The sequence below is a fragment of the Paramormyrops kingsleyae genome, chromosome 2, assembly GCF_048594095.1.
Source record: "Paramormyrops kingsleyae isolate MSU_618 chromosome 2, PKINGS_0.4, whole genome shotgun sequence".
Taxonomy (NCBI): domain Eukaryota; kingdom Metazoa; phylum Chordata; class Actinopteri; order Osteoglossiformes; family Mormyridae; genus Paramormyrops; species Paramormyrops kingsleyae.
The window spans coordinates 40,331,591-40,352,330 of record NC_132798.1 but is presented as its reverse complement, the minus strand read 5'-3'; the positions used below and the strand labels follow the sequence as shown (position 1 = coordinate 40,352,330).

At 41.5% G+C, this 20,740-nt stretch overlaps 2 protein-coding genes across 3 annotated transcripts in view; one reads left to right on the top strand and one right to left on the bottom strand.

The window, feature by feature from the left end:
* The window catches only part of ppil2 (peptidylprolyl isomerase (cyclophilin)-like 2), a 40,964-nt gene extending 26,025 nt beyond the window's left edge, over positions 1–14,939 (bottom strand). The window contains exons 1-10 of one of the 2 annotated variants that reach the window (XM_023838957.2): positions 14,529–14,939; positions 14,241–14,290; positions 13,951–13,996; positions 13,577–13,639; positions 12,843–12,894; positions 9,715–9,766; positions 5,130–5,221; positions 4,924–5,013; positions 924–999; positions 278–438 (exon numbers count right to left, since the gene is read on the bottom strand). In XM_023838957.2, coding sequence (XP_023694725.1) covers positions 278–438; positions 924–999; positions 4,924–5,013; positions 5,130–5,221; positions 9,715–9,766; positions 12,843–12,894; positions 13,577–13,639; positions 13,951–13,996; positions 14,241–14,290; positions 14,529–14,560 — 714 coding nt within the window. In that variant the 5' untranslated portion in view covers positions 14,561–14,939. Of the gene's footprint in view, positions 1–277; positions 439–923; positions 1,000–4,923; positions 5,014–5,129; positions 5,222–9,714; positions 9,790–11,530; positions 11,691–12,842; positions 12,895–13,576; positions 13,640–13,950; positions 13,997–14,240; positions 14,291–14,528 lie in introns of those variants that run through there. The other variant, XM_023838958.1, reaches the window with a different exon arrangement.
* Positions 14,940–15,200: 261 nt separating this feature from the next.
* Positions 15,201–18,909, top strand: bri3bp (bri3 binding protein). The gene is made up of 3 exons (XM_023838959.2): positions 15,201–15,669; positions 16,667–16,769; positions 17,542–18,909. The coding sequence occupies exons 1-3, from the start codon at positions 15,487–15,489 to the stop codon at positions 17,958–17,960; spliced, it is 705 nt and encodes a 234-aa protein (XP_023694727.1). The 5' UTR covers positions 15,201–15,486; the 3' UTR covers positions 17,961–18,909.
* Positions 18,910–20,740: the final 1,831 nt, after the last annotated feature.

Genomic DNA, 20,740 nt, shown 5'->3' with positions numbered 1-20,740 from the left:
TGCTTTCTGCTTACTCTAAAAAACCCAGCCATGGAGGTAAAACAAAAAGGAACAGCAGGACTAGGATTAGACAAACTGGCCCCAAAAGCCATGGTAATGGTTGGCCCATGGATAGTGACTACTGTGCTAATGACCTTCTGCTCCACAATGCTAGCTGTGAGAATGTGCCACGTGCACCTTGTTTTCGACAGAGGAAGGGACAGGAGAAACAGAGCTGCATGAGGAACAGGCTGTGCCTGAGGTACACAGCCGTCTCAGGTGCTCTTGTCATGCTTACGGCATTGAATTTGTCCGTCTTCTTCTTCTCTGGCTCCTTCATGGTAGAGGCCAGCAGTGAATCCCCCTTGTAGTCCTTGTAAAGCTCAGCCAGGGTCTCCCTGGTCTCCAGGTTGGTGGTCTTCAGGTGATATGCTGGGTCCAGCTTGGCCTTCTCCTCATCTGAGTGCAGAGGAACACATGGGAAACCGAAAGCGTCACGGCGACGTCGCATCACAGCTGTGTCATCAGAAATATACTGAAAGACTAAACATCTGTCACATAGTGCTTCTAAGTGAAGATCCACACTGGCTATAACACGTTTTATGACAGAGCAAATTAAATACTCTAAATCAGAATCAACTGCAAATAAGGGAATATCAGTGTTACTAGTGCTGGTCACCGAAACGAAAACCATTTAAAACTCAGGATGTGATTCAGATTAATACGTATTTACATTTGGTTGATCTGAATCACTGTGGTCCACATAGACTTTGATGCTTTTTGACAGAATGATGCTTTTCTAGGCTTCTTCTGGCTCATTGTGGTGAGGCACATTATTATGTAATTTGTTCTCCATCACCAGTTACGGATGTCCTCTGTAACCTGGCAGACCATCTACGCAACCTCATTTAAAGCGTGTTTGCTCTAATGAAAAGTGCACCGACCTGGATCTGGAACTTTCATATTGTTCTTCACATGGAAGAAGTCGGAGACGTTAAACTTATCCAGATTGGTGGGATCCTATAAAACATGAACAGATGGCAGCAGCTGCATGACAGTAATAATACTCCTGAAGGGAACGTTAGCAATAATACTCCTCACGAGCATAGGAGTAATAATACTCCTCATAAGCATGGGGGGCTGGGCCACTCCAGCTCTCTCTCAGTCATGTACCAGCCATACAAAATAAAAGCCGCTCAGGGTAACCTGTCTCAGGGACGTTGTTTATTTCTGCAAGACCTTTAAAGGTAGTTTCAGTTTTTAGTTTCATTTATTTCACATCAGAATCATAGAGGATTAGTTTAGCATTATTTCATCATTAGGCATCTTCCAGCCGCACTTCCTGGGCATGGCCACAAGGGAGCTGGAGCCTGTGGCAGGCAGCACAGGGTGCACAGTGGGGGTGGTACAGTGCCAGGCAATCGGTGGGCAGAAACACACAACACCAGTGAGATTTATGCATTCTGAGATTCCAATTAGCTTAAGAAAGATTCCACGATGGAGGTGGAAGTCAACATTCATATACTGAACATTAGATGATAATTAATAAAACTCTTCATTATAAGATTTTGTAATATACCTAGTCACTTCCTGAAATTAGTTACTAAATCTTACCATATCAATATACCCAGCATATAGTTTTACTTAACTTTTAATAATTATATTTTACGGTTATTAGTATTCCCAGCATCTAGCTTCATTAATAAAAGGGCTATACTTCAAAATTGAGGACAGAATCTAAGTGGGATGAGGCGTCAGAACATTAATCTAGAAAAGCTCTCAGAAGCAGATGGTCAAATTAGCACCCACACCTTGCCAGAGGTGAATGGCAGGAGACATTCATAGGCAAATACTGCCAAAAAGCCTTTAAATAAAGCACACTGGTACATTCTGCCATCATGTATTTGTAATGCTCCCCATGAGAGGCAGGATGACAACTTTCTAGAAAAAGGCACCATAAATCACTTAACCTGAACTCTCATAAATAAACCATTTCCAGTCAAAGACCTCTCTATACAGCCACTCCCATAGACTTAGGCTCCTGAGTGCTTATGGCAGGCTTCACATGTGAATCCACAGCCAATCACAACCAGAAACAGCTGGCTTACGGCTGTGCCTAGTAGTGAGGGAACATTCTTGTGCACCAACCAATCAGGGGCCGAGTTCTAGTATGTGCAAATGAGACACAAGCTGATTGCATATACAGCTGAACTGTAATGTGCTCTGCATGACAACAAGAGACTAATAAATTGTCCACCTGTCACCCAAATGAGAGCATGTCATGTGGTCTGGCTGGGGCTGCTGGCTTTGTTCCGCTGAGCACTATGGGATAGCAAAGGGCCTCCAGGGATTCAAAGACCAGCCTGACAAAATCCCACAGGATGGGAGCCTCCTCCATGATGAAAAGCTTCTTCTGCTGAGGATTAGCGTGGCCACAACCTCTCTACACCTCAGCTGCCCCCGCTGTCCAAGGCAGTGTTCCACAAAGCATGATTTCTGTGAGCTGGGTTAACTTAAGCTAAAAGTGATGATTGTCCAATAGGAATGCTCCTTACCTAAACTCTGATTGGACAATCATGACTTCTAGTTTAAGTTAGTCCAGTTAACTGAGAAATCTTGCTTTGCGGAATACCTCCCAGATGACCATAAATCAACACACACACACACACACACACACACACAAATTCCACAGGTGAAATCCTTATTCCCACATCCTGATGAAGTTTCCATCACATTGTGCAGTTTGAGCACTTAGAAAAGCATGAGCTGTTGCCCCTGGTCCTCACAGGTTAATCATTAATGATGTGAGCATATGTCCGGCAGTACTAATCGGCCTAGCAGATAATTCCAGTAAAGGCTACAGGCCATCATCATGCATACAGGCTCCCAAATACCACTTCCAAGTAGGGCTGTCACAATCATGAGATTTTAGGTAATGATTGTCATACAAATAATTGTGATTAAAGATTTATGTTATCTGTTATCTGAATAATTTCCCTTTCTGGATAATACTGTTTATAACACTATTATAGAGTAAGCATAATCATAGTTTTATTGTACACATACGCCTTATGAAGAAGAGCTATTTATTAGCATTGAACACTGGAACTTATAAATAAAAACTGGATTTATGTTTGCCTTTTAAGCTTTTTAAACAAAAATTGTACAGGGCAGATATGACATAAATAACAAACGAAGTTAAACCCCTTGAGATAATCAGTTGCCGTCGTCACTACCGGATCCGTACCACCTGCCTTATTTGTAACTTGCATGTTTGCGCATGAACAGCATTTTCCGCACACATACGCTGCATCTCATTACCTGGCACTGTCTCATCCATTCATCCTGCTATTTTATGGCAAACCGTATTGTCTACATTGACAACAAACTGCAATAGTCGCTTTACTGTTTAGTGAGAACTGTATTGTGAAGCGGGATGTCTTCCTTAGCCGGATAACTTGTCGGAATTAAGGTAGTCTGGGCTAAATATGTGAACAAAGAAAGTCCATTTCAACTGGGTTTCCTTAAATCCCACAAGTTTTCTGGCTAAGCAAGAAATTCTGCTTCATCAGTCATGATGCAGGCCCCTGCTGTTCATGATTCCATTGACTGAGCAAAGAAAAAAAAATCAGTTTCCGTTGCTTCATTTTAAGTGTTAATTCTGGTCATCTGTTTCCAGTTTTGGATCAACATTTGCCTAAAAATCCCATATATGAAATGTTATTTTACATTTCAATTAGTTGAAATTGCTCCTGAACGTCGACATGGTATTCTGGTATACCTCTAGCTTTGGTTTAATCAAAACTGAAATATGAAGTTTGGAGTATTTTGCATTTGTTATTTATATCACTGCAAATCAGTGGGATCAGGAAAAAAAATAGCCAAAATATACATTTTCCCAATTAGCATAATCTACTGACTTTGCTGCAGCAAAAATAGTGGCAGCTGTCAGGGACATATAGAGTGTAACTAGGGTACCGAACGAGACGCATAAAAACGCACACGGACACAAGAGCAGGTGCTATGCAGAACTCTCAGTAAACAGAAAACAAGAATCCAAAATCGGAATATCTGGCTGAATATACAATTATAGCTTGGTGGAGGTCACTTACAAGTAGTCCGTAAAAAAAAAAAAAAACTGACATCATAAAAAGAAATTAAATGTCATGAAATAAAGTAAAACAAATCTGGCACCATTGTAAAATATGCCGTGAAGTATAATGCTGAATATGCGCTGATGTGCGAGGTACAAATAGGGCAAGTGGTACAACGCTACCCAATCCGTACAGCTCAGCCAATCCGTACAGCTCAGCCAATCCGTACAGCTCAGCCAATCCGTACAGCTCAGCCAATCCGTGGAAATAACAGAAATATGATGCTGATGTTTCACCCAGTAATTTTTATACAGATAAATGCAAACAATTCTAGCAATTATGCAAAATAATCTGTCATCAATCGCAATCAGGCGATATTTAATATTTAATAATTGTGACAGGCCTACTTCTAAACAGACCTGATCGGTGCCGTATTTAAGCAGCAGGCTATAGTTTTACCCTTCTCTCATCCATCTTTTCTACAGATGTAGACTACACACACAAACACACAGTTCATATTCCTGTCTTTGTGGGGACTCTATAGACATAACTCTAATCCTTACTATAAGAACCTTAACCCCAGCTCAGCCCTAATCAAACAAAAATAACATTTGGTCCCCACAATATAAAATGCATATCACTACCCACACACACGCACACGCGCACGCACGCACGCGCACACACACACACGCACGCACGCACGCACGCACGCACGCACGCACGCACGCACGCACGCACGCACGCACGCACGCACGCACGCACGCACGCACGCACGCACGCACGCACGCACGCACGCACGCACGCACGCACGCACGCACGCACGCACGCACGCACGCACGCACGCACGCACCTGAAGGGTGATGATGTCTTGCCGTGTGAAAGGCTCATCAGTGAGCAGGTCTTTGTAAGTCTTTGTTTTGATGTTGAGTTGCTCCACTGCCTACACAAAACAGAAAATCTTCAGGACCAGTCATGGTTGTAAATGACTCATTTACAGCAGATATGGGGGGGGGGGGGGCGCAATACGGCCACAGTCAAATTCAATCTGCAGCTCACCTCATAGGAAAACACATTTCCTGTGACCTTATTGGCCACGATGTGGGAGTTGTTTGTGAAGATGGTGTACAGCACAGGGCAGTGGTACTTTCCTGATCCAAAACAGGAGAAGAGAGGGAATAAACAGAAATACAAGTTGGCATTTATGAATGAAGATGCTGCGTTCTAATTTTAAACTATTAGTTACAAAAATAAACTGTAGTGACCTATAATATCAATCACATTCGGTGCCAATCAATGCCCATTACATGGATTCGGTATTGGCCAAATGCAACCAATCCATGTCCGATACTTATTTAGTTTAAAGTAGTCTGTAAAAATATTTCTTCTTTTCTTCTTCTTTCCTATTTTTAAAGATTTCTATGTCTTGTTAAACTGATTCATAAGTCACACGACAGCTCTTTATTGCGTTTTTGTGGCATTCAAGCTGCCACTCAGTTATTCTGCTACTCAGTAGGGGTGAGCGCAGTGATTTCCACCTGCTGTGATGTCACATGCATACCCTTTGATGAATGAGGAGCATAAGAAAGCCCGATAAAAGGGTGACAATCTGGAAGTATTTTACATTTTAAATGAACAACTAGTTGCAGTTACAGTCTTTGTAAAAACTAAAGTTTTGAGAGGTGGATGTAGCATTTAGTGGAGAAACTCACTAAACAAAGCCCACACAATTGTGTGACACAAGAGTAATAAGGAAAAGGCAATGGATGGTTGGGAGTCGCTAGCTTGGGCTGTTTTGCTCACTTGCAACAGCTTGTGGTACATGAGGGGCTGCTATCAAAATGAAGTGTGAGTGACGTTGTTGCCAGTGGGAGAGAATAATGCCCCACAATTTAAGCATTTCCCACTTCCATATCCTCGCTTGGAACATATTCAAACTGAACTGAAAATGCCTCAAAAACACATAAAACAAGATGTACAAGAGGTGGAACAGTACGTTATGTATGTGTCTAGTAGCCTGATTAAAGATTTTTTTGGCATGCACATGAAAAATGTATTTTCTAGTTGAAAAATATTAAAGTATAAATATATTTTATATTAAAATAAAAAGGGATCTTGTATCAGAAACTGTATCGGTATCAGCGGTTGTGTATTGTGATCGGAACTGAAAAAAATCAACCATATTCCTAGTTTAAATGATCTTCATGTTGGAGTAAACAAGTAAGCAGTTTATTTATATAGCACAAATGTCACAAAGTGCTTCACTGGTAACATAACAGATATTCAAATATCACTAAAGGCCTGTTTGTACGCAGAAGTTTGCAGATGGCATGTAAACAGCTACAATGCTGGCTGATCTAATGTCACAGGCAGACTGTTCCACAGCCTTGGGGCAACAAAGGCTCCATCAGCCCTGGTCTTAAACCTGAACCTGGCAGGGTAATAAGAAGGCCCTGATCAGAAGACCTGAGTGTCCTGTTGGCTGCGTATTTGGACAAAAGGTCATGGATACAAGTGGTTGCCTGATTGTTAAGAGCCTTATAAGTAAACAAAAAAATGATTCCTATATTTCAGTGGGAGCCAGTGTAGAGCAACCAGAAGAGGAGAAACGTGCTCTACAGCCACTTCTGCTAAAAAGTCTAGCGGCAGCATTATGAATCAACTGTAGTTTCTTTTGAACAGTGTTTCAGAAGCAGGTGAAGGAAGAATTACAATAATCTAAATGAAATTGTGTGAAAACATGAATTATGCAGAATCATGAAAGAAAGCATGAGAATTTAGAGGTGTTTCTGAGTTGGGAAAAAACATGAGTGGGGAATGAATCTTACATGTTCCTACAAAAACACACCCAATGTATGAGCCTTTCAAACAGAATGTTCCGGTCTACCATATCAAAAGGTCTCAGAGTATCAAAATAGTGATATCTTTATGAGTGCGGGTCAGTGCAGTAACAACCCTTTAAACAGCAGATTTGGTACGACGCCTCTTATGGATACCAGACTAGAACTTCAAAATGCAAATCGCAGTGCAATAACTGTTCCATTATCTTTTTGTACAGGGTACAACCTGTAATGTTGTTCCTTTATTGTGTACATTGTGTATATTATACAGTCTGAATCCTATTTATCTTGTGCAACGTTTTGCAACAACAGTCCAATATACCCAAGTTTTTTTTTTACTCAACCACTACACCATCTTGCTTGGTTAATCAATACCTCATTCAGTTAACCAATTAATTAAATTAATTAATTGAACTAGTGGTGAAATTAAATACATGGAATGACTGAGGTGCCCCTGTGGAGAGGTTAGGGAACTAAAGCAGTGTTCATCTAGCCATCAGACTAAATATCAGTAACTTTTTGGAGAACAGGAGAAATCCTTGTTTATCGTTTTACTGTTAATTTACATATGTTCTAATGTTACATTGTGTTTTTTCTGAGCAAATATACACTTACTACCCAGGTAACCTTGAAACATTTTCTTTGACTGCGTAAGACTTCTGTGCAGTACTGTATATACATAAACACAAATACATAATATGAAGACCATACATAACTACACATATATAGTACTAAGAGTCTAACCCAGGGTTCACAAAATCTGGGCAGGCATTCCTAAGATTTTAGCAGCCAAAATAAATTTTGGCTAGCTCAAATAAAAAAAAATACAATTTCTATGTATACATACTAGAGAAAGCAATAAAAAATGTGGAAACATATCCTAAAGACCATTCTTATCTGCTCATGTTAGGCAAACCAGCCACTATGTATGATAGAGGCAAAATTAACTGGCACCAGCAGTGAACATAGGACACAGCAGTCTGTCAACATCACAGACATAGAGCAAATAGAAACAACTCCTCAGACAGTCCGTGCAGGCGCACATACAGGGATAAAATAAATCGATCAACAATTTGCCTCTAAAACACATTCACTTATGTGTGATCAAACCAGATCTGTAGTAATAATGACAAGAGGCACAGCACTGTAACCTTAACAGTACAGTACAGAGCAACGTAATTGTTCAACACGACCATTACACGATGAAAATAACATAATGCTTGCCTATGAATACACCAAAACATTTCGTCCAGACTTTTTCCATCTGCAGGTTTTGTACCCAGCCAGAAATAAAGAAATTCATCCTCCAGACTTTTAGTTCCATAACACATAGCAGGCAGCTCACAACCATTTTGCTGTGTATGGGTCTCATCCAGAATTAACCAGTTTTCTCTTTAAAGCATTTGCTTTTAATCACCATTTGCAGTGTACTGATGTGATAATAAAGCTGTACTTGACTGGTGGAGTAGTCCGTTACCATGACCGACAATGCACCATGACAATTGTGCAATAAATAAAGCTTCCTATAAATCAAGGCTTTAAGTGCACCCTTCCCAGCGGACAAACCATCATCAAGATCAACAACTTGGTGGTTCTCCAGATAGCAAGTCAAAAGAGCGAAAAAAGGCTAATAAGAGAGGAAATTTTAGTTTTCTTAGGCAATCATTTTTGATTGCCCATCAGGCAGGGTGTTGTTGCATTTTGGTAGCCCAATGCAAAAACCTGACTGTCCTGGGATGTCAGGCTAGTGATTTTGCGAGCCCTGTGACCCAGTGTACCTTCCAGTAATGTGAACACTGGTAGATTTAGGTATGAATGACATGGGCCACTGCTCATTCACACAATGATATGTCTCTGTGTGGGTCAATTAGCCGGGTCGGAGCAGGCGCCCTGATTCTAGTTTGTAAGCTAGTCAGGTTACCACTCAGAAGTAGGAGATGGGAAGGGGGGCGGGACTGGGCTAAACTCAGGTCGCCCCACTGGAAGCCTGAAGTAGGGGCAGCGGGGGAATCTATCAAATAGCACAGCTCCAACTTTGTGCAGTGCTAACGCTGATAGCGAAATCAGTCACACTCCATAAATCATAATACTGCGAATATATAGTTTCAAAGACACATTGTTGATTTAAAATTAGTTTTTTTTTTGGTTTTGGCAAAATTATTAAGAATTTTGGGGGGGTGAAGTGGGGTTCGCTCAGGGTGCCATACAAGCTAGAACTACCACTGAACGTGAATGTCTATCAGTAAGTGGCTCCCGCCTGGCGTGTTATACGGTGAGGTGTGATAAACACAGATTGGCACCCCCCCAGTGCTCAACCCCACACCAAGACCAACACCCACCCAGGTTTTTGTGGGTCAAAAACGACCACTGCCAAGGGAATGACTCACAACCTTTCTGAATAAAGTGCAGAGTCGGCTAAAGACAAGGACATTGACCTTGGAAGGTGTGTGGGGGGGGGGGTAATCAATGTAGAAACCTCAGGGTAGCGTTATTTTCAGAGCCATCGTGCAAACATGTCACTACATCAGAGCACGTGGTTCATCACTAACAAGGTCCTCGGCAAAAGGATGCAGCTCCCTTACATTTGCACACACCCACTGACACAACAGGTATTCAGGGAGAAGCCATGAGCCAAAATGGTTTTCCCTGGGCAAAAATATCCAGCTGTATGACTGGAGAAGGTTTACTAATCACCTTAAGAAGCCTGGTGAAAACATGATGTCCACACCGTGGTACAGATTTGAGAACCAAGTGTCGTTTTTTTTTTTATTTTGCATGATATTGCTACTCACACCCAGACATACCATCATTATTCTTGGCGAAGTTCAGCTTGATGAGAGCTTTGGCTTCAAGTTTCTGGAAGGAAACAAAAAGAAAATCTACAGATTAATACACCAATGACAGTAGGCGTCTCTGCCCGCCAGTCATTCAGACAGAGAGGGGACAGCGCATGTGTGACAGGGCTGGCGGGACGGAACGCGATGCCCCCATGGGGCTCACTCTGGACACACAATCTCTCATGTCTGCGAGGAGCAACAAAAAGCAGCCCAATTTAAGGGCTACCGAGGAGAAAGCAGCCGATGCTTGCCGAACACATACAACTGCAGTGGGCAACTGCTTTGAAACGATAATTGCACAAAAGCTTCGGGAGCAATTTTAAATGCAGACATTAGTCATGCTGAGGGGGAACAGAAATAGCCACCGACCAACAGGCTCGCGGGTGACGCGGAGGGCCCCCCCAGAGGTCGCCATGGAAACGGGGGCTGACAGGGGGAGACGGTCAGAGAATGTGCGTCAGAGGCAGCCGAGAGCGCACCGGGCAACCACGCCAGCACTGGGTGGGATTTAAGATGCAGGGTGGCGATGAGGTGCAGGGATTCTGCCCCAGGACGAGGAAGGTGAACCCAGTGAGCAGGGGGTTACCCTCCCTCTGTCCCCTGCCACATCCCTGCCGCAAGATCAGACCAGAGGCCAAAAACAGCCCCGAGTACCAGTCCAACTCCGGTGACAATCCCAGCCTGACGCTGAGCGCCGGGATGCTGGATGGGTCACTAACCTGGAGAGAGAACAACACACTGCACTCACACCACTGATGACCTCATAGTAGGCACCTTCATCTCCAAGGTTACTGCGCAACGTGAGCAGCACACAGGAAATGACAGACAGGAGCCCCACCGTCTAGCTAATACAGGCGGCTGCAAAGAGCATGAGAAAGCTTCAGGGATCACAGAGGGCTCATCAGGGCAATTCACATCCATCTCCTCCAGCCATTCCAAATAGAAGCCATAAGTGGCCAAGCCTCATCTTCTCCTTACAGCCCGGTACCCAGAAGTCCTTTGGAAGCTCAACCTGCTGCATCCATGGACTGGCAGCTATAGGGGCGTCGCACCGAACAGAGTAAAGATTACGCTCAGAGTGTTTAGGAACCCAGCACTCGGCAGGAGTCTGGCAAGTAGGCTGCTGCCACATCCTTTCCTCATTCTTCTTACCCCACTGACAGACATGATAAACTCAGACAGTTTCAGGAATCAACCTTCCACAATCCTGCCGCAGGACATTGCTGTGCGAGTTTAGCCTGTGTGTTCCCTATACCTAGTCGCTCCGCTCATCCAGCTGATCTGCCACTTCAGCACTCGGCTATCAGCCAGGATGTTCACCTCAAAAGCACAGCGGAGATCCTGACATGCTCACATGTACCAGTCAGACATCATCCTGGCCGCTTCCTAGCCGGCGGCATCCACAGCTTCAGTATTAAAGCTGTCAGCTGTGCACAAGGTAATCATGAAACCTTTTTAAGGATTGTGTGCACAAAATAGTTCAGATGGAGTCTAAATGAGGTTAATGTGGACATTTCCCATCTGAGAGGGAACTGCTTATCGCTGCAGAAGTGCCCATGAGGCTGGCCAGGCTGGGTCAGTCCGATTCCCGGGACATCTGATCTGAACGTTGCTGAGATCCAGCAGCCACTCGTATCAGCTGCAGCTACTTGCTAACTTGCCCAGGCTTGTCTGTGAGAGCTTCCCACCCCGCCGAAAAAAATCGGCCTTGCCTCAGACCTCAGGCTCCAGCTCACAGCACCCCCCCCCCTTCACCATAATCTGACAAACATAAAATCCTCACTTGTCCAGCAGCAACGCCGACCGTTTCCCTGCTGATAAACTGCCAAGTGCTGCTGAATGGGCAGTCTGTGCGAGGGAAACACTGTCAGACCTTTTGTCCTGAAGCTCACAGCCTTCTTGAATAATATCCACAATTCAGTCTGCATCTTCCACACAAGCAGCAGCTGTTGAATGATTTTATTATAACAAGAAACATGCCGACTAGTTTTCCTGTCAGTCACATTTTCTCAAACGATTATGATTGAGGCCACTTACAGCAGGTCAAAAAAATGGTGATACTTAAAAATTAAAAGTTCAGAACTTATGCACATATTGCATTAATTTACCAACACTAGTGTTCTAGTAAAAAACATTATGGGATTTTGAGATGGCTAATGGCTCGGCAGGTTAGGGCTCTAGGCCTGTAACCAGAAGGTCACTGGTTCAAATCCTGTAGTGGAGAGAGTGATGTCATCACTGGGACCTTGAGCAAAGCCTTTACACTGAACTGCTGCAGGTACTGTCTGAAGCCATACTCTTGTATGTTGCCTTAGATAATAATCATTTAACTATATAAATGTAAGAAGGGGTAAGGAGAAGCTGGAATGCAGAGTTTCTAAAAACTAACACCAATAAGCGGAGATGACCACACAGTGCCTTTGTTAAGGCACTCAGCCTTGGTCTCGCTATGGCTGACAAGTACTCAGCTGTCAGGCAGTCAGATGAAGCATGTTCCATAGCCCACGGAAGTCAACAACTAATCCAAACAGCAAGGGGAAAATAAGAGGAATCCACAACCGGATTTCAGTTTATTATTTCAAAGACACATCACTACCTATATTGGTTACTTGCACAATTATAAAAAAAAAAAAATGTAGCCATTTGGAAAATATGGACTTTTAGGTCATTTTTTAGTCTGAATTTGGTGACATAATTAATAGTTAAAGTCAACATTGCAGGGTAAACATATTTGTCTACTGTTTTCAAACACAGAAGAAACACCAAGGGTTGGATGAGTACAATTCCGCAACTCTCAAAGCTTCATTCACCCGTCATTTCCGCAACTGCGGTCTCCTCTTTTCAGTAGTATCATACTCCCTCTAGTGGCCATAGCAAGTAAGTGTCCAATAAACCTGACTGTGAAAATGTTACTGAGAAACCATACCGGAGACCTTTGCATACCAATTCTGTGCACCTGGGAAGGTATTATAATAACCATGTGTGGGGGACAGACTAAGTATTTTCATATCTCTTAAAATGAGGGTGGTGACTCCAAAATTGCTCTCTGACAACCCATCCCCTAATGTCCACTGCCCAAAACATGAAAAACTCACCTCCCCAGAAATAGGATTTGTGCCATACTTCTTTATCCAGGGAACTATGCTCCTACACAAACAGCAACAGAAGACTTTTAGCATTTCAGTGAGACCTATAATTAAAGTTGCGCAGCAGCCAAGCCAATATTAACAGTAACATTCATTGTTAACAAAGAACACCGAAACTACCAAATTTATCATTGATTTTGAATTATGCTTTAAATAATTTGCAAACTAGAGCTTAGGCTAAACTTAGTAAACATAATTATATTGCTTACTTTACATTATATAGCTGTTTCACCACATTGATGACTGGGTATCTAAGCATAATCTTCCATCGATTTTCCATACCCACTAGTATGGCGTGAGGCAGCATCGCTAATCACTGCACCATCATGCTGTCCCCAAACCAAACAGTATCTCTCTAATCCTTAGAGCAATTGCAGTGCCCATGAACCACAACTCAAAATGTTTCTATTAATTACAGTTAGGGGCAGCATGGATATGCAGTGATTCACACTATTTTCTTCCACTTGAGGGTTGGCACCACTGAGGGAGGTTATTTAGGGGCAATCTGACAGGCTCTCCCTTTGTGGGTGGATTGTTTGGCTCAAGTGTTCAGATTTGTAAGATGTTGCTGACAAATGCCATTATTAAAGGTTGTAAAGAACATGGCTACAAAATGCTACAAAATTTTGAAAGCTTACTTTCTGATCGAAGATTTGCTACAAGTTTCACCATGAGATACTCACAACAAATCAAATACGACCCCCTCCTCTGTACACATGGGATACTCAAATGGCTGAAGGGACAAGCTGGAAGGCAAGCAAGAAGACAACAAGCCAGACATAAACCATGAGGACATTGTAAAATTACCTGAAACTTACGCAACACAACTAAGTTGCAATTTTTAGTTAAAAATAGTCAGAATCATTTAAAATAGCTTTTAGATTGTAACTTTACAAGGCAAACACTATACATTCCAATCCGAACTACAATTCATGAACAAGTCTTTAGATTAATAAACTACTATTACAGTAGACAACCGATTTCCCTACAGTGAAGTGCCATGGATTATATAACATCAGAAAAACACATAAACCCCGTGTGACGTAACACTGGTCACCTGCAGTGGTCAAATGGGAGACGTCGGAAATTGGCCTGTGGAATTTCTATTCAAAAAGAGAGATGAAACAGAACGTTGTAATAGTTTGCCAACGAAAACCCTTACAGGTTCCTAAATAATCTCTATTTATTTGTCTTTTATGTTATGTTGCATTCAAATCCGTTATCACATTCTGCGTGTAAGTTACATGCAAATACACAAGCTCAGCAACCAAGCGAAGCTAAAAGCAGAAATCTAAACTTCGGAACTCAAACATTTTATCGAACACATAAAATATATGAAAGTATTACCAGATTTTTTCCCGCCGTAAAAATTTGTATATTCGGAGCATGTTATGTACCTAGGAATAAAATAAATATCAAAATCATTATCAATGTGACAAAACCAGACAGTCAGATACAAGAAGAAGCTCATTATATACACAATAACTGCCAATGAAAAAAGTATATCACAGACTGACATTTACATAAAAAAAATAAATGCTGACAATTGCGCAAAAAGATAATGTGCAAAAAATAACAGGGATACATCATACAGCAACACATCAAATACATGCACAAAAAACTTTGAAGACTTACATTTTATCCTTCTGATGTTGTCTCTTCCCCATTTTGATAAGAATGCAAATGACGCTTGTTAGATAAATTCAAAAAATCGGGTTCTGTACTTTCAGTCGGGAGCTATACCAGATTATATGTGTAGAAATACGAAATATTTTTTCAAACGTTAACATACACGCAGAAGCTGCAGGTCCGTCACACAATCCGCCCCCCCGGAAAGACCAGCGAATGCACCCAGAAAATATCTCCGACGTGCAGCTTCCGACCCCCGCTACGATATCTAAATAACTAAATTAATGAAGAGTCATTAATCCCTCAGTACAATTAAAGTACATTGTTCTGTTAACAATGTTAATGAGTGATACTGCTTGAACTGGAAAAACGCATTACATCCACTACCGGATTTGATCATCGCAACCACCATACAATTGGCACTGCTTTTAAATAGCTAAACTAAAGGAACCACAAAACGCCGTGGTTATGTATTCGAATGCAGGTTGGGTATGGCGTTTGGTTTCTCGCTAAAGGGAGAGTTTTCCATGGTGTTTATATTAATTGCTTGAATGTAAATAGCATTTGTTATACATTTCTGTATATCTGAATACTATGCGATAGCTCCTAGTAATCCTGCCTTGCACCATAAATTCCCCAAACTGGCCCCAGATTACAGTTAAACAAATATGATATAGTGGCAGTGGTGAACAATGGATGGTACATGTATATTAATAAGAAACATTATAAGTAAATGCCATGATATGAAATAAATTGGAAAGGATTACGTAACGATTTTCACCTTTGGCACCTTCCCAGTTTTAACACCAGGCGGCAACTGTCAGAAGGCGGAAGCGAAATGGACTGTTTCATGTTCCGGGGTCACTATTCTGCTTTTTCTTTTTTATAGCACGAAGCTAATTAACCTTAGGCGTATTGGTAACATTGACACATAAACAGCCTCGTGCTGCAGTCGCTGAAAACAATGCAGGGTGTAAAGCTGATCCTGGTCCTGGCGATGGTGCTTTTCGTTTCTTTGCACGGTGCCGATTCAGCCCGGGCTCGCAAAGACTTCGGCAGCCAGAACAGTTTCAGACGGGTGGCGAACGCTTTTTACCAAACCCTGAGCAGCATTTTCGGAGAGGACAATATCAGGGCTTTATATAAGGTGAGTGTTAATGCTTTTGATTACTGATCATTCGCTCCTTCGATCAGAAAGTAATTTCAGCAGATGCATCTTGCGGTAAATGTCTAATTCATGCCGGGCGCTTTTAGAGTCAGTTATTTGCTGGCATAAATGTCGATGTTGCAATTGCGTATCTTGTAATCATAATGCTGTCATTTCCTACATTTTCTTTGTATGACTCCTTCTGGGTTATAAGACTTCATTGAGCGGGAAAAACGTTGAGATTAAATTCCATATTGTTCCTTTAAATTATTTGCAAATGACATTGTGTTTTAATGGCAATTTAAATACAACGAAAGTTCAGCATAATAAATATATTACTTGACATACCTGTTTCGTCGCTGTTATAAAATAACAGTTTGAAAGCAGATGTTGATGTTATTGTATTATTATAAAACTTAAACGTCACTCTTCTAAGAAAACGGACATATCACATTTTCTATAATAATTTAATTTTAAGCAAATTAGTGATCGAGGGTATAACAGCAATTAGCATCTTCTACTGGTGTAGAAATTTGCTACATGTATTCTCTGATTTACACTTCATCCATCATCGGGCGCAAACAAAATTTTTTATATTATTAACGCTTACTTTAGCTTATTATAGTTATTTATTCCAATATTTTTTACCCTCAGGTGTGGGGGAACACATATTTTTTATATTAGAAAGGCTATCGATTAATTACACAATTAATTAATCTTGAGCTAGGTTTGAACTAAACTAACATAATTTTCTTCTGAGTCCGTACATTTTGTTTATCTTTTGCTATAGCTGCATCTTGTAGGCTATCTGTATTTATCGTATGTGTTATATGTATTTGTGAAATCGTGTAAAAGACTATGGCGTGTTGAAAAAGCCTTAAATTCATAATTGTCATCACTGGGTTCATAAGTGTAGGCTGCCTGATGCTGCACAACATTCCAGTGCTGAAATGGACACACTATGTACCACATAATCATGCAGTTACCTTAATTTCAGTTTTTCAGTAAGACAACTGAGCGCTTTGTCCATGGAGTTGACTCGTTCTTGGACACTGTGTGGAAGATTTGGACAGACCTGTTGGATGTTCTGGGAATTGATTGTAAGTTTTCTATTGAAGCAGATTTCCCGCGCAAAGGCTTATTTTCAAGTTTGTAATAATATCAAGAACTTAATGTACTTAATTGGAATGGTTCTGAATTGTACTGTTTTTGTTAGACTATGTCTGAGAAACCAAGAAATTGGATGAATGACAGTAAAATAAATAGCATTAGCATTAGGCCTAGCTAAAAAGGTACATCTAAGGCAAAGTTCCCCAATTGTAGTTCAGGAAGGCCAGTTTGCAACACAGTTTGCCGATTTCCCTAATCAGACACACTTACTAAACCTGCCAATTATCTGGTGAGCTGAATATGGTATGAGCAGGGAAATTTGCAAACTGCTGGACTCTGGCCCTGCAGGACCGGAATTGAGAAATCCTGATCTAAAGTTTCTAGTGAGGTTCACTTACCTCGGCAGTGACATTCATGTCTCTGGTGACTCTTCCTATGAAGTCAGCAGATGGATCGGCAACACACTGTACCAGTGCCTATTCCCCAACCTGACCTAACCGATGGCTTGCAGCTGAAGTAAATTGGAAACGCGTTATTGATAATGGTTCAGCTCTTCCCCTCTGACACTGTTTAATATAAGATGTTATAAATAAGTTAACCCCAGTTCATCATATATTTATTCTGGACAGTTTGCAGTCAGACCATTTTAAATGGGAGTACAGGAAGTTGAAAAAGGGGAAGAATAGTTTTGGTAATGATAATATTATTTTAAAAATAAAATGATCTTAACATTGTGCTTCTGTCACACTGTCCTTTCCCCAGCATCCAACTTGAGCCACTACTTCAGTCCCGCCTCCGTTGCCAGCTCGCCAGCGCGGGCCCTGCTATTGGTGGCCGCCGTGCTGCTTGCCTATTGGCTGCTGTCACTCTTCCTGGGCAGCCTGTTCTATGTGCTGCGGCTGGCGTTTGGCCGCTTCTTCTGGCTGGTGCGTGTAGCTCTCTTTGCTCTCTCCTGCCTCTATATCCTGCACAAGTTCGAGGGTGACCCGGAGCGCGCCGTGCTGCCGCTGTGTGCCGTCATGGCCGTCTACTTCATGACGGGGCCCGTTGGGGCCCACTGGCGCCGGGGAGGCGGCAGCTCGTTGGAAGAAAAGATCGACCACCTGGAAACCCAGGTCCGGCTGCTCAACATCCGCCTCAGCCGGGTCATCGACAACCTGGAGCGTTCTGCTGACCAGTAGATTGCCATGCATTAGGGATATGGGGGGCTGGGGTGGGGGGGTGGGTTACTGCAATATACTGAATTTATGGGCTTGAATCTGGGGGGGGGTGGGGGTGGGGGGGATTGTTTCTAAACTTTCCAAACCACGACAGGGACCTACAGGACATAGATGTTCAGTACAGTATGGCGTATCTCAGTATTAGTGTAGTGTTGCAAAGCACAGTGAAGGTGTGTCAGAGGACGGATGTATGGAAGATCAGGAAGGTGGTCATGGAAGCTCTTAGAGTACTAATGAGGGGAAGGTAACAGCACTGCAGTGTTTACCGACAGCCTGTGATCGATGTTTCCTCAGCCAGAGGAAATGACTGGCTGGATTTTTCAGAGTGTCTGTCATGTAGCCCCACACAGTGAAAGCCGCTCTGTCCTCCATGTTTACTTTACCGCATCTTACGTTCTTTTCCAACATAACAACACTATAATGGCACATACACTCTGACACGGCCTGGCTGTTTTATACCACCCAAAGGCCACCAAGTCTCAGCTTGTTTTCATTGTTAATTTTTTTTTCTTTTTTAAATTTGGTAAATTGTGCATTTTTGCTTTCCAAGATGATTGTCAGGAATGGAATGGAAAGTTAAAAGTGGTAGATGCTGCATTGTAATGAAAATCGTGTTACTACTGGAAAGCTAGACATGCTTCTGTATTGCTGTTCACATTCTTGAAGGACTGTAGGTTAACATTAGTAATTATTTCTTTATTATTGCTCTCTGGCTGTTCCATGTTCTCCTCTACTCCTAGAACTTGTATGATAGTCTTATGATTTTGAAAATCAGGTTTATCTTAACAGCTCAGAAGAAGCACCCTTGTATAAAAGTCCAGTTGTGTTTTAAAACTCAAGTTTAATTACAGCCAACAGTCATTCCAGTGTATTTCTGTCTGGTCTTTTATTAAAGTCAGTTTATGATGAAGCAGAGTGTGGTGAGGTCAGTACATTCCATTTATCAACCGCAGTAGTCGAGGTCTCTGTTGTTAGTAATGGATTTTATTTTTCTTTTTTGCTCGTAATAGATTGCTTTCTCTGGACAGTGCTGAGAAACAGCAAGCCATCCTGAATGAACTGTCAATGTTCCTCCATAGCAATAGATTTCTCCAGGTTAATTTCAGGTCTTTTTTAGTCATGGACCAATAGGAGGGCTGGTCCTTCTGTGTGTGTATGTGTATGAGAGAGAGAGATTGTCAAGCTGACCTAGGAAGTATTTATGTTACACCTGCATGTGTATAAATGAGTAAAATGATTGAAATGTAAAACTGCTAACATGATCTAGACTTGTCTCGCACGATTCTGATGCACTGTGTGGAAACGCAGACTTTTAAGAAGCACAGGGTTACACGTCATCTGTCAGCCATGTGTAATGAGGTTAAAGGAACATTCTCAACATGCAAACCCCATAAAGTTTGACTCCACAGGGTTAAATCATAGCAAATCTGTTACACGTTCCAAATACCGGAGGAAGGAATTCGTTAAATATTGCTTATAAGAATCTCTTGTAGCACCTTGTATTTGCTGAATTGCTGTTGGGAAGCACTGCACCTGTGTTTCACACAGTAAGTTTGTGTTTTAAGGTGTAAATCATGAGAGTGTAGCTGTCAACTCCTTTTAGATTCAAAGCTCTTAAAGGCAGCTGCATACCCTGGGAATGGATTTGGTTGGCCTTAGATTGAATTCATTTAGCACTGGGAACAATGCATTTAATGTGTTCCAGGCACAAATTAGTCAGATTTTAGCTGGCTATTCATTTTATATAGATATTTGTTATGTATATTTAACATATATGGTCTATGTGTAATAACACGACAGTTTATTTTTAGACATTTCAGAGGGTAAGCTGATTAAACTCTACACATATTGAAGACCTTATCAATATATGTGTTAGTGGGTCAAACCATGATAGTGAAGTTAAAGATTTCCATGTTATATTACACCTTAGCATTGAGCAAAAATGTAGGCCTCCATTTTTATTTACTCTCAGCTTCACAGCAGTTTCAGCTGGCTCAGTGACAGATATCTATGTAGTTTTCAAAAATTTTACAGTAACAAGATATACTAGTAATGTGGCAGGAGAACTTCAAGCTTGTTATAGCAGTGCTGGTTAAGTCAATGTGTCCAGTACAGCTTAGTTTATAAGCAGAAATGCTAAACAAGATTTGCCAGGGAAGCAGCCCCACCCGTTTTGGTGGGTGTAATACAAGTACAGTAAGACAGCTACAGTAGCTCATTGCACGCTTGGCTTAAGGTGACCAAGTAGCCTTGCGTTGCTGTTGCATCTCAAATCACATGTGCATGCCTCTGTATTTATATTTACTATCGACTAAGGAGATCTTTAGCGTTTTTGTCCAGATTCTTGTTTTTCATCATGTGCTACTGTGGAAATGTGTAAGATCTCTGCTTATTCATGAATCCATGTTGAATTTTATATTGGCTTTTCTTAAAGCTTGAATTAATTTTAGCTCTATTTTTCAAAGGCCTGTCAAATTAGGGGTTAAAAATAGTAACTGTAAGCAAATAAAACTAGATCATTTTCATAAAAATATTATCTATCAAGAGTTTTTATTAAAATGTTAGATATTCTTTAAATCTAAGGGATTCCACAGTACTTGATTGAAGACATTGAGCCAAATTCTGTAACGAGTGTGGTCCTTCATCAAAAGGATTATACTCATCTCTGGCTTTTGTCCTTTCACTTAAATTTAATATCTCAGGCATCTTTGTGCTCATTATTAAACAAGAATATTATTGTA

Bases quoted from the DNA above. Each gene is read 5' to 3' on its own strand.
- bri3bp (XM_023838959.2), top strand. From the start codon at position 15,487: ATGCAGGGTGTAAAGCTGATCCTGGTCCTGGCGATGGTGCTTTTCGTT. The intron at 15,670-16,666 runs GTGAGTGTTAAT...CCTTAATTTCAG, and splicing joins ATATCAGGGCTTTATATAAG to TTTTTCAGTAAGACAACTGA. The intron at 16,770-17,541 runs GTAAGTTTTCTA...TCCTTTCCCCAG, and splicing joins GGATGTTCTGGGAATTGATT to CATCCAACTTGAGCCACTAC.